Below are 13,605 nucleotides of genomic sequence, written 5' to 3' on the forward strand. Positions count from 1 at the left end.
GTGAACAAGACAAAGTGTTTACTTCCGTCATTCCAGGAGGAGAACTAGACAATACGGAAGTAAATACGCATCATACATGTCAGGTGCAAGCGGGGAGGGAATAAGGGACCTCTCTTGAGCCGAGATCTGAATAAACGAGAGAATGAACCACGTGTATATATGGGTGATGAGCGCTCTGGGCAGAAAGAATCGAAAGTGCAGTGGCCCCGCGGTGGGAAATGTAGCTGGAGCACAGTGAGTGGAGGAGAGAGAGTGGGCAGAATTGAAATCGGAGAGGTGGCAGGGCCGGACTAGAGAGGGCCTGGGAGGCGAGGGAAGGAAGAACAGCGGGAGGCCGTGAATGTTCTAACTCTCCGTGTAAGGAAGATGGTGTTGACCGACATATGAAGAGTGGGCTGACGGGTAAGAGCTGATGGAGGGGACCAGGATGGGAGCCTTTTTAGCTATCCAAGCAAGAGGTGCTGGTGGCGTAGACTAGGGCAGTGACCATGGGAAGGAGGTAAGAGAAAAGATGTGGAACATTTGTTTTCTTGGTAGAGTTGATGGGAATTGATGATGGTTGGATGTGGAATGAGGAAAAGAGGGGAGTCAAGCGTGATTCCTAGGTTTTTGACTGGAGTGTCCAGATGATTGGCAATGCCAGAATACCAGGGTCCAGATGATGAGAGCGAGGATCTGTTGATCAGGAGTTTGGTTTTGCATATGTGAAATCTGAGATGCCCGTTAGACACTTGAGTGGCGCAGTTGATAGGCAGGTGGATATCTGAGTCTGGGGCTCAGGGGAGAAGTGGTGGCTGATAATATAAATTTGGGAGTCATTAGCATATAGATGATATCTAAAGGCATGGGATGGGATGAGATCGCCTGGGAGCACAGGTACATAGAGAAGAGAGGAGGCCCAAGGACTGAGCCCTGGATCTCCAACATGTAGAGGGGTTGGGGAGATGGGGAGGCACCAGCAAAGGATCTAAAGGGTGGGAGGAAAAGCAGGAGAGTGTGGAATCAGGGAGCCAGGAGAAGAGAGGGAGGGATGACAGTATGGCAAGAAAACCTGGGCACTGTAGGTTGGAATGTAGAGAACACTGGGCACAGGGGTGGTGTTGAGGTTTACCAGCTGTGCTGGATGCAACAAGGTCCAGGAGAGGCTGCCTGGGTCGGGGAGGGGTACAAGGGCATAGGTGGAGAGTTTTTAGTCTGGGAGACCAGGGGCCTCAGTGCTTCCTCTGGGTCAGGAACCAAGAGACTAAACTGTATGAGGTGGGAGAGGAAGGAGTAGGTAGCCTCCGTGTTCTCAGGGAAGGAGGAGGGGAGCCCTTCCTGCCCTCTGCCAAGTCCATTTGCATACATCCATCAGGGCAGGATAACAATACCATGTACCTTCCAAAGAACAATAAGTCTGAGAGTTAAAAAGAACACAAATGATAATTACACTGGAGTTATCACTGGACAGCGTAGAAACTGTCCCAGGCAAACCAGGACTGTTCACCATGCTCATGAGGCAGTTTAAGCCCCTCCTCTTCCTCCAGGAAGCATTCCTGGATAACTATAGTCCACATGGATTACCTCTCTTCCTGGCCCTCTAGTTTACATCCTGTCTAGACCATGCCCTTGGCAGTTGATCTGATCAGAATTTCTCATCATGAAGGGCTCAGATGTGTGGGGTGTGGCAATCAGATACAAGGTGTGTGTCATGAGTAATTTGTTACCGGTAATTATTAAATACTCGAGTATGGGTTACAGCCTTTATTTTATAAATCAGAGTAGAATTCAGAGTGTCCTTATAATAACATCACTTTTAATCGTTTCTTTTCCAATATGATTTTTGAAAAAGAGAAAAAGAGGTGGGGTTACCACTGACATTAATGGCTTATTGGGCACCTACCTGGTGCCAGGTCCTGGCCTGAGTGCTGAGTGTCAGATGGTGAACAGTCCGAACAGTGTCCCTGCTCTCATGAAGTTTATTTTTGTGAGAAGGGATCAAACAACCCAAAGCCTCGCTTGTCCGTGACTGCTCACAGTGAGCAACAGATACACGTACCAGCTGAGGGATTACAAATTAATGCACTGGTTTGTTCCCATCGCTTCTCCCCCTCCCCCCCTTTTTTTGTTTCACCAATTCATGGGAGGGCGCCTCGAACGTGAGCATCTTCTGTAATATGCTTCGGCCCAGCTGAAAAGTGACTGAGAATCCCTGGATTAGACTATATCTAGCCATTTGCTCTGCCGCAATTTGTCTTGAGCTCTGTTCCATTCATTCAAAGTATCCTAGCAGATGGGGAAAGAAAATTGCAGTAGGATCCCAAGTGTGAGTAAATGATTCCATCTGGAGAGGTTGGGGAAGGCTTCACAGAGGAGATGGCTTTTGAACTCTCTTTTGAAGTATGAATTAGCAGTGTGCCAGGGAGAAAAAGCAGAAGGGTGTGTTTTTCTGCTCTCGGAGGGTGATGCTCAAATCTTCTCGGCACTTCCTTCCCTGAGGGTCTAGCAGAGTTCCAGGCAGTCAGGGATGCCTCAGTGCTTACTTGCCAGATTGGTGTGAAATGGAGGGTCTGATCTAGCTTGGTGCTGAGAAGGGGATCAGGAACCCTGGGATTGTCCGGACTCTGAGATCTCACCCTAGGACGTGGCTATGAGTTCTCTGATGTTGTGGAATTTTCTGAGGGACACACAGGGTCCTCTAAGGCAGGTAGAGGGGCTACAGGCCCACAGGTAAGGTGCTTAGATCCAGAGAGGCTCCCTAGTCTTTGGTCTTGGATATGGAGAGAGCATAGGCTGGGTGGAAAGAGCCCCTACAGGCTGCCAGGGCCTTCCTGACCTAAGGAAGTGGCAGAAGAAACTCTTTATTGTCTTCCAATTGTATCATTTCAATATTTGATTTTCCCAGAGCCAAAACTTTTTACATTATTGCTAAAGCTTTCAGCTTCCAAGCCTGTCATGATCTTCCCAGTCTTTGACAGCCCCAAAATTAATATACTACTTTCCCTAATATCTCTGCCGACATCAGGAATTCTATCACAACGTCATTTTCTTTCTCCTCCAGGTTCGGCTCGACATCCGGTGGGCCCCTGATGAACAGCCCCTATTTTTCCTCTAGTGGGAATGGCATAAATTTTTAGATCTCCTTCTCATCTCCCTCCTCCTACCTTAGCCCTTGGAGCAGGGCTAAGGGCTCTGGAATTCTGGATTCTGCAACAGCTTGGTATGAAGTTTGGAAAGCCAAGGTTCCGACCGGGTCACAGACAGAAAACAGCAAGGCCAGACGCATCCATGGACCAACACTCACACACACACACACACACACAGCCCGCCCTCACACACAGCACAGACTGCACACACCCCCCTCGGATTCATACTCACTTGCTCATCCACATATGCATCTGTGTTTAGCTAACATGAGTGATTTTTGCTTTTGTTGTTGTTGGTAAAATAGACGTAAGACACTTAATTTAGAAAGTTTGTATTTTCTGATAAAAGTATGAGCTGCTTGAAATGGAGTGTGCCTGTTACTTTCTGTAATGTTCCGCGTGATCTTCACTGCTCCTTTTTCCCCCATGAGGCTCCAGGTTTACTGAGGACATGAAGAGACACCACGGGCTACAGTCCTCCAAGGGCTGCTCTGCAAATAAGGGATCCCAGGGATTATACACTTGAGGGCTTACCTCTCCTCTTCTGTGATCCACTCACTTCTCAATAGCCCAGTTTATGCATCTCTGGAATTGATGTAAAAGAAGTGCATCCTGCCCTGCCCTATCCAGGTGGCGGTTACAGAAAAAGTCTCTCTTGGACATGAGATGGGAAAAAGTGGCCTGAAAATCAATTCTAAAAATAATCCTGAATGTGATAGACTATAGCCAGTCATTGTAGATCCATGCCAAGCTAGAGGTCAATCTCAGAACTGCCCCCCAATGGCACTGTCCCTGGATCATTCTCAATCAGCTTTTAACAGTGACTTTAATGAGGACATTGAGAGCATCTTGATCACATTAATGGAGGACACAAATCTGGGAAGAGGAGATGGCCTGAGTCAGTGATACACATATACCGTAATTCTCCTATTCGACACCCATGGCAGGCATCATTAAGCAGTTGATCCCCTGAGCCTGGACAAAGTCACAGAATCATTCTCCCTGTGGTGGTCCAGGCAGCCATCACTGATCAGGGACAGTCTATGAAATGAAACTCATGTGCTATCCTCTGGCAAACCATCATAAGATGAAATTAAACAGAGGTTTAATGTAAGGACCTCCTCTTGGGTCTAAAAAATGAGCCATGCACATACACATGGACCAACATTGTCAGTTCTAAGTTGCCGTATTACCAGTCCTGTTACTCACATGAAAGCTCGGGCCCACCCTGGCTGAGGCCAGTGAGGGCTAGGTCTGGGGAACGTTAGGAGCCCAATCCTGATTGCAGTGAGAGGCTAGGGCTCTGTAAGTCACCAGTGTCTTGGAATGAGCTTAAGTTCAGGGCTTACAAGAGCATTTCTCTTGCCTTCACAGTGTGACACAATTGGCCTTTCTTCCTGGGTCCCTGGAAACCAATTTCTCTCCCAAGTTCTCTTAGGACTTATGCCTTCTCCTTTCTCCATGGTCTAAGTCTAAGATTTCCCCCTGAGTTCTTCAGCCCCTTTCCCCAAGGCTCACCCCACTTTTAGCACATCGTGTTTCTTGTTGATATCCTTGGTTAACAGTCTAGACTCTCCACTGACTGAGAGACACTGGTTAGAAGTTCTCACCAATGCAGGAGCTCTTTTGTTCCCCAAAGGACTTCCTCACGTTGTACCTCTAGGTATTAACCCAGGCTGGGCCATAGTTTACCACCCTCTCTGGATCTCAGAGTGCTTGGGGGCAGGAGAGAACAAGGGAGTTGCCCTTGTCCAGACAAGGGTTCTTAGCCGCTTTCCAACTCTGATGTTGGGCAGAGAATTTAACCTCTCTGAACCTCAGTTCTACTAATGGTAATGTTAATAGTTCTGAGGATTAAAGGATAATGTAGTCTTAATAGAGGCTTAATGTATACTTCATGTACACTTGTGGTTTCAAGATGGTGAAGATGTTTCTGCCCCTTTTCTCTTGAAATTTACCCCCAAGTAAGAAGGAGAGTAAAAACATCTATACGAACTCCATTCTCAATGAAATTAGGAGAAGCCAGCAATTTCATCTGCTATATAAAAGGGCAGAAGTGTGGTGGAGGAATGGTAATGCCTTAGCAGAGGAGGGGAAGATCACGTTGAAATGTCTGCCAATCAACAAGAAGCAAACCATTTTCCCCTGCAGAGCCTGAAGTCCTCAGGGGGTGCTGGATGCTGAGGAGGGAAGATGGGGCTGAAGAGAGATGAAAACAAGGGGCTGTTATAAGAAGTATCTCCTATCCTGGCCCCACAGAGCCAGGGGCCACAGGCAGTTCTATAGGAGATAGGAGGTACTTTCTCTGGAGAAACATACAGACCATGTATAAGGATTGTGGAGATGAGGGTACTGATGGAAAATGGGCATTAAGTGAAATACACATCCACACCCAAGGCCAGCAGCTAGACTTTACACAAGAGGCAGGAATTTGGAGGGTTCCCTGAAGAAAATGAAATGCCCCAAAGGCACTTGGAGGTACCAATGAAAATTACCCTACGATTATGCCCTTTCACAAAGAGCTTCCAATCAACTTTTAAAGACTTAATGTTTAATGAAAATGGACAATCTCCAACAAGAAAGGCACAGATCAAAACAAAGGTAAGGAAGTTCGCTGGTGGCCTAATGATTAGGATTCTGGGCTTTCACTGCTGTGGCCTGGGTTCAGTCCCTGGCCAGGGAACTGAGATCCTGCAAGCCCCTCAGCGTGGCCAAAAGACAAAAACAGAAAACAAAGGTAAAAAAAGAACTAAAAAGAGAGAGCATAACATTCTCAGGGAGCTAAGAGAAGCCTTACTCTATTTTAAAAATAAGACAATATGCCTTATGATTATTTTTAAAAATCAGAACAGAAAAGTGCTTTTGAAATTAAAACAGTGATAGCTGATTTAATTTTTTCAGTGGAAAGGGTTGGAAGCTAACATCAAAGCGATCTTCTGGAAAGGAGAATTTTTAAAAGACACAGGGATGGATTATAGGAGATAAAAGGTAAGAAAATGAGAAGCTCAGTCCAGGAGACCAAATATCTGGCTAATAGGAGTTCTAGGCAGAACAGTGAAAAGAGAGGGGAGGGAAGTATCAATAGAAAAACATAAGAAAATTCCCCAGATTGAGTGGTCCAGACCCGTGCTCAGAGAAATGAATGAAAAAGATCTCCATCAAGGCATATCATTATGAAATTACAGCGTATCAGGGATAAAGGCAAGATTCTAAGGTTTTCAGAAAATCCCACTCAGATACAAATGTTCATGAATGAGAATGGCATTAGATTTCTCAACAGTAACACTGGAACCTAGGAGATCCTGGGACAAAGCTGTCACAGCTTTGAGTGGAAATGGCTTTTAATGGAAAATTCGAAAACTAAACTCTTATCTGTGAAGGTAGAATGAAGATGTTTTCAGATGTGCAGAGTCTCAAAAAATTTGCCTCCTTGCACCTTTGTCAGGAAGCTCTGTGCCCCACGAAGACAAGCGGATAAACAAAGACAGAAGACATGGAATATAGAAAATAGGTATCATCAGTTGGGGGGAGGCCGAGGAAACTCTTGGGGTGATGAAAAAAGATCTTAGCTCAAGAACCATGAAGCAAAGCCGGAAAAGCCACTACCACCACCAGTCCAGAATAGAGCAGGAAGTTGGAGACCTCAGATAGGAGGTGTCTGGGGGCAGGGGGCGGGGAGCGGCTAAAGAAAAAGAAAATGATAGATTATTCTGACAGAGTTGACTGTGTGGAAAACTGTGTTGAGAATTGTTTTATAGTGGTTGGTGGGGGAGGGAAGATTTAGCTATAAATTCAAATAAGAAATGAAACAATTGTTATTAACTTGGCAATGAACAATATGTGATCATAGTAGTAAAAAGCCCAAATATGGATTTTAACCAAAATTAGTGTGATAACTATAGTGGGAGGATGGAGGTGAAGAAAGGGGTATGAATAGAGCTAAAATCCTTTTATCATAATAGAAAATCAGTAGGTGATATCCCAAATGGATGATTTGAGAGATAGCAGAATTCCCATAATTATCTGGAATTCTGGAGGTTAATCCCAGAGTTAAAGGGCCAAGAAAGTTGAAAGAGTTATCTATGAGAAGCAAGATTGGTTTGTGAGGGATGGAGGTGTGGGGTTCGCTGCCCTGTTTATGACTCTTTTAGCACTATTTGGCTTTTTTTTTTTTTTGAAGTATAGTTGATTTACAGCATTGTGCCAATCTCTGCTGTACAGCAAAGTGACTCAGTTATACACATATAGACATTCTTTTTTTTAACTTTCTTTTTCATTATGGTTTATCATGGGATATTGAATATAGTTCCCTGTGCTGTACAGTAGGACCTTGTCATTTATCCATCCTTTATAAGTTTGCATCTGCTAATCCCAAACTTCCCTCCCCGACCTGCCTCCCCCTTGGCAACCACAAGCCTGATCTCTGTGTCTGTGAGTCTGTTTCCGTTTTGCAGACAGGTTCATTTGTGCCATACTTTAGATTCCACACGAGTGATATCATATGGTATTTGTCTTTCTCTTTCTGACTTACTGCACTTAGTATGATAATCTCTAGTTACATCTATTTTGCTGCAAATGGCTTTATTTCATTCTTTTTTATGGCTGAGTACTATTCCATTGTATATATGTACCACATCTTCTTTATCCATTCACCTGTGGATGGACATTTAGGTTGTTTCCATGTTTTGGCTATTGTGAATAGCACTATTTGGCTTATAAAATGTGTGTGTATTACTTTAATAAAAATAAGCATTCGTTTTCAAAATGAGAAAGGGCATGCAGATCACCATCTAGTATGGTGCCTGGCACATAGTGGGAGTCAAAAATGTTTGTTGAACTGTACTGAGCTGCATTCAGACACAGCTGGAGCTCACTTTCCAAGCCCCTGTCCCGGGATGTCTAAGAATCAGACTCTCAGAAGCCTCTATGAATTTTTCCCCCTAAGAAATTCCTTAGGAGGAAACTTAGGGGAGGGCTGGAGCTAAAGCCCAAAATCTTTCCAACACATTGCACTTCCTGACTCTGTTCACCTTTCAGAGAATTCCAGAAACAGATAGAGAGTGGTGGGCACTGGGACTCAGAACTGGGATCTTGAAGTCTGGGAAGGGATTGAAAATCCCCATCTCTTCTCTGTGTTCCTTCCAACCAACTCTCCCCTCCATTCAGCACACTCACACTGGAACTTATTCTTAGAGATACAGTAATGAGCAAGACAGACATAGTGCCTGCACTTTATGCTGAGACATTAACTCACAGTTACTACGAAAGGTGAGGAGTCTATTAAGGGGATATATGAGAGCAGGACACCCGCCCCAGTTCAGACTGTCAGATGAATGACGTCTGCTCTTTTAACTTCCCTGGACTCTGAAGCTTATTCTCATCTGATATGTTTTCAAGTCCCACTCCCCACCCCCAGTCTCTTTCCTCAGAACATACTTTATTTGCAAATCTTAAAACTAATGATAGTCTATGCGTGGTTTAAGCGACCAAACTGAGGAGTAGCAAAATTTTGGGTCCCAGAAATACTTAATAAAATAAAAACAGCTACTAGTCATTGAGCACTTATGCTGGAACAGGCACCATGCTGTGAACATCACCTTTATTACCTAATGTAGGGGCAGGACAGGAATAAAGACGCAAAAGTAGAGAATGGACTTGAGGACACAGGGAGGGGGAAGGGTAAGCTGGGACGAAGTGAGAGAGTGGCATGGACTTATATATACTACCAAATGTAAAATAGATAGCTAATGGGAAGCAGCCACATAGCACAGGGAGATCAGCTCAGTGCTTTGTGACCACTTAGTGGAGTGGGATAGGGAGGGTGGGAGGGAGACGCAAGAGGGAGGAGTTATGGGGATATATGTATACGTATAGCTGATTAACTTTCTTATAAAGCAGAAACTAACACACCATTGTAAAGCAGTTATACTCCAATAAAGATGTTAAAAAAAATAATGACATTCATAATAACCCTGTGATGTATATATATTTATTACACGTGCAGAAACTAAGGTTCAGGGCGATTAAGTAACTTATTTAAGGTCGGGGGTAAGTGACTCAAAATCAATATTCTTACCCCTTTTTCCTCCCACTTCCCTGTTTCCAGTAACACGGCCCAGAGTGAATGAACTTTGTTGAAACACACGTCACGTGGTTAACGACTATTAAGTTTTCAGGCAACTAAGACCTCTAGGTCATTTTCCAGCATTAGGCCATGGTGGAAGAAGAAGTGGGAGGCCGGGGCTGAGGACTAGGAGGGGAAGTAGCCCTACAGAAAAGGAGTGTCCTCTGGAGCAACTCCTCCTGGACTTCAAATTCTCCTCCAAGGCTCCCTCCTTCAGTTCTGTGTTGTTCATTCCTCACTATGACAGGGATTTCCAGTTGGCATCAAATATACATTTCTCCCTTTCCCCCCCCCTTGTAATAGAACTCCCGTTTTCAGATTGGCATGTGACCACCCAGAATAGTCTACCTAGTTCTGGCCAGATGGGATGTAGGCAGAAGTGTTATGTGTGATTTCTGGAGATCGGAGCTACATTATGAAGTTGGTGGAGCAACAAGAGAGAAAGCTGAGCCTCTGATGACCATGGTGGTGGCAGGCCAGCCCCGGAGTTCCTGTCCCTGGACTTTGTTGACATGAGAGGAAAGCAAACGCCTTTGAAAAGCTACTGTTATTTTGGGTTTCTTTCACACATAACCAAACCTAATCCTATGTGACATGCTCAAAAATGAAATAACACCATTCCTTCAAGAAGACCTTCTTCTTTCTACTACTAGACGTTCTCGAGATTCGCTAACATCATCCTTCCATCTACCAATCCATTTATCCATCCATCCATTCATCATTCCTCATCCATCCACCCATCCATCTTTCCATTTATTCATCAATTAGTAGACACTTACTGAATGCCTCTCTTGCACCAGGCATTGGATTAAGTCCTGAGTTACATAGCTGGACAATCTTATTCTCTGCCCTCACAGAGCTGCCTATAAAGAAAAGCTTTTCAACAAGGAAGGTTTTCCTTCCGCAACCATAGTGCCCAGCTGCTACTGAAAGAAAAGGAAAAAATTGGCTTAGTGGGGTCAATCTCATCCATGAAACATATTTACCACTCGCTTCACTTTACAGGGAGAGAAATAGGCCTAGAGAATGCAAGAGTGGCCTATCTACTTTGGGGGGATTGCATCTTTCTGTCAAATGAAAGGGGCCAAGTTCCCATTCTCAGTCAGGAGGAGACAGAACCACATTACTTACTTTAACAGAAATAATTTAATATAAATAAATCATTGTTAAATCTATATTGAAAAACTGAAAGGGAAAAAAAAAAGAATTCCAAGGGTAACACAGAAGTAGCAACTGCAAAATGCAGCTACCATCCAAACAGAAGAGGGTGGAATTATTAAAATGTAGAGGCCTGGAGGAGGAGCCTTGAGGAGCTGAAGCTCAGACACAAGGATCTGGGGAACAGGAACTGTTTTATTGGTGTTGGTGTCTCTGGGCCCAGAAAAGGTGCTCCATGGGGGTAGGAGCCCAGACCTTTAAGGAGGAAGCATCAGACTACTGGTGTTGATATTCTAAGAAGGCACAGTGAGACTGGTTCTGCAAGTATTGGAAAAATAGTAAACTGACTGCAATTGCTGCTATTGAACAAAATTGTCATTGCTACAGTGATGCTGATCAGAATAGGAGCCAAACAGGAATGAACAAGTCCCTTCTTCATCCTCCAGCCTTGGGTCTCCCTCCAGTGCCCCTTCTTGACAGAGCCAAACAGAGATCCAGCAGGCAAAGCAGAAATGTGGCTTGCAGAGTTTAAGGATTATTAGGAGTGGATTTGAAGCCAAGTAATGAAGGCCTAATAACTGGTACACACCTCCTGTTATGGACTGAATGTTTGTGTAACCACCAAATCCATATGTTGAATCCCTAGTCCTCAATGTGAAGGTATTTGGAGATGAGGCCTTTGGGAGGTAATTAGGGTTAGATGCGATCAAGAGGGTGGGGCCCTCATGATGGGATTAGTGCCTTTAAAAGAAGAGACATCAGAGAGCTGGCTCTTCCTCTCCACATGCACACAAAGAAGAGGTCACATGGTCATATGGCCAGATGGTGGCCCCCTACAAGTCAGGAGAATAGGCCTCAGAATGAAACCTACTTGGCTGGCACCTTGACCTTGGAGGTCTCTGACTCTAGAACCATGAGAAATAAATTTCTGTTGTTCAAGCCACCTAGTTTATGATTATTTGTTATGGCAGCCGCAGCAGACTAAGACATTCTGCAATGACCTTGACATGGAAACTTTTCAAGGTTGGTGAAATGCTCTGAAGTTGTCAAATATGGAAGTGACCACATCAAGAGTTATCTTCTGAGACTCACCTCAACCAGTTCTCCAGCACCCCAAGTCTTAGAGAAGAATGTGAGGGTCATCCCAGAGATTAAGCTTCCTTGGACAAGACATTTTTGCACAATGTTTCTCCAAATCTTCATTCTTCAGAAATCACCCATTGTCCTTCAAGAATCACCCCAGGAAGCAGGGGGGTTGGTTGGGGGATGATCAGGAACTATTAATCAACAGTCAAGTCATCTTCTTTCTGCTTCATAAAGCCTCAAGGCTTAGCTTCAGTAGTTTATTAAATTACCAGAACGCCAAGAAAAATAACTTTAATAACACATTTCTGTCTATGTATTATTTTTTTATAAGCCAGAGTGGAGAATTAAAAGTCTCCCTACCATTTAAAAGAGGATTTTTAAAATTAAAATGAGCATGCTAGAGGGATCTTTTTCTTTTTTTTTAAACTCAAAAAATAAGCCATTGATTCAGGATGTGATTACTCTAAGCCGAAATTTTATAGCTAAATCTTTGTTTGGTGTAAAGGAAGGAGGAGAAATGGTTTTCCTTGAGCGGTTTAAAAGTATATTCATTAGAACAGGTGGATGGGCAGGTCACTTTGTCCTCTAGTGTGGTTTAGTGTTACAAACACTGGTTTCAAGAATTATCATGTTAAAGAAGCTGAGATGGAATTGCCATCTAGGGGACCAGCTGGTCACCCAGATGGGGCCTCATGGGGGACACAGCTATGGTGAAGAGCCCACAGTTCAGACTCTGCTTCTGAGCTTTGCAAATTCAAGAACATTATCAGGGCCCTTAGATCTGACCAAATTCCTAGGTTGATGTATAAACCCAACTAAAATTTATTTCTAATGAGAGACCCCGCAGTAATTTTTGACAATCACTTACTGAGCTCCAGATATGAGACAGGCACCATGCTATGAATCCTAGATAAAATGGTAAACTAATTACAGTCCCTGCCCAAGAAGAAAGAGCTTATGGTGTGGGTGATGGGGAGGGTGGAAGATATAAGTAAATATAACACAAAATGTTTTTTATAAGAGTAGAACATAGTTGTGGAGATACAGAGGATCAAAGTATTCATTTCCTATTGCTATGCAACAAATTACTCCAAAATGTAGTGGCTTAAAACAACAACACTTATTATCTCAGTTTCTGTGGGTCAGGAACGTGGACATGGCTTAGCTGAGTCCTCTGCTTTAGCGTCTCTTACAGGCTACAATCCAAGTGTCTGTTGGGGCTGCAGTCTCACCAGAAGGCTCAGCTGGGGAGGATCCACCCCCAAAGTGAGCATTCATGAGTTTGTTGGCAAGATTCAATTCCTTGCAGGGGTTTCCTTGGTTTCTTGCCACAGGGACCTTTCCATAGAACATCTCACAAAGACAGAAAGCAAGCAAGAAGGCAAGAAAGAGTGCCAGCAAGGGTCCACTAACCTAATCATGGAAGTGGCAGCCTGTAATTTTGTCATATTCTATTCATTAGAAGTGAGTTACAAGGTCTAGCCCACACTCAAGAGGAGGGGAGTACACGAAGGCTAGGGAGCTTCCTGGAACAATGAAATCAGAAAACAGAGTCATTAGTAGCAGTTCTAGAATCATTTGACTTGAATTCAAAGCCTGGATTCAAAACTCACAGTCTCTTCCTAAATCTATTCTCTAAAATGGACGTGTTTTATTCAACATACGTTTATTGAATACCTACCATGTGCCAAGACCTGTTGAGAGATATGAGGATCAGCAATGAACAAAACCAGGTCCCTGCTCTGATGGGGTTTACAGCATAGTGAGGGAAGGAATGAACCTTACTACTCTTATCAGAGGCATCTGAGTGGAGAGCAGCAAGGGAGTAAAATGCAGAGACCTGGAGAACAGAGCTTTCCAGGCAGAAGAAATTATAAAGGCAAGGAGCAGTAATAGTACATACTTCATATGGTTGTTGTCAAATTAAATAAAATACATGTTATAACCAGCGGTGATAAGGGCCATGCAGAAAAGTAAAACAGAGTAAGGGTTGAAGAGTGGGGAAGTGAGTTATTCTTATCCTATTTTCTTTTCTTTTGGTAAGCTTTATTTTAAAATTATTTCAAATATATAGAAGTTGCAAGAATAGTTGACAAGAAGCTCCAGTATACC

The 13,605-nt window shown here is 43.9% G+C and overlaps 1 protein-coding gene across 1 annotated transcript in view; it reads left to right on the forward strand.

Moving 5' to 3' along the window:
- The window catches only part of C1H1orf94 (chromosome 1 C1orf94 homolog), a 35,818-nt gene extending 32,702 nt beyond the window's left edge, over positions 1-3,116 (forward strand). Inside the window, exon 7 of the mRNA XM_036835747.1 lies at positions 3,041-3,116. Within this exon, the coding sequence (XP_036691642.1) occupies positions 3,041-3,116 (76 nt within the window). The remainder of the gene's footprint in view (positions 1-3,040) is intronic.
- Positions 3,117-13,605: the final 10,489 nt, after the last annotated feature.

This window comes from Balaenoptera musculus, chromosome 1 (assembly GCF_009873245.2).
Source record: "Balaenoptera musculus isolate JJ_BM4_2016_0621 chromosome 1, mBalMus1.pri.v3, whole genome shotgun sequence".
Taxonomy (NCBI): Eukaryota; Metazoa; Chordata; class Mammalia; order Artiodactyla; family Balaenopteridae; genus Balaenoptera; species Balaenoptera musculus.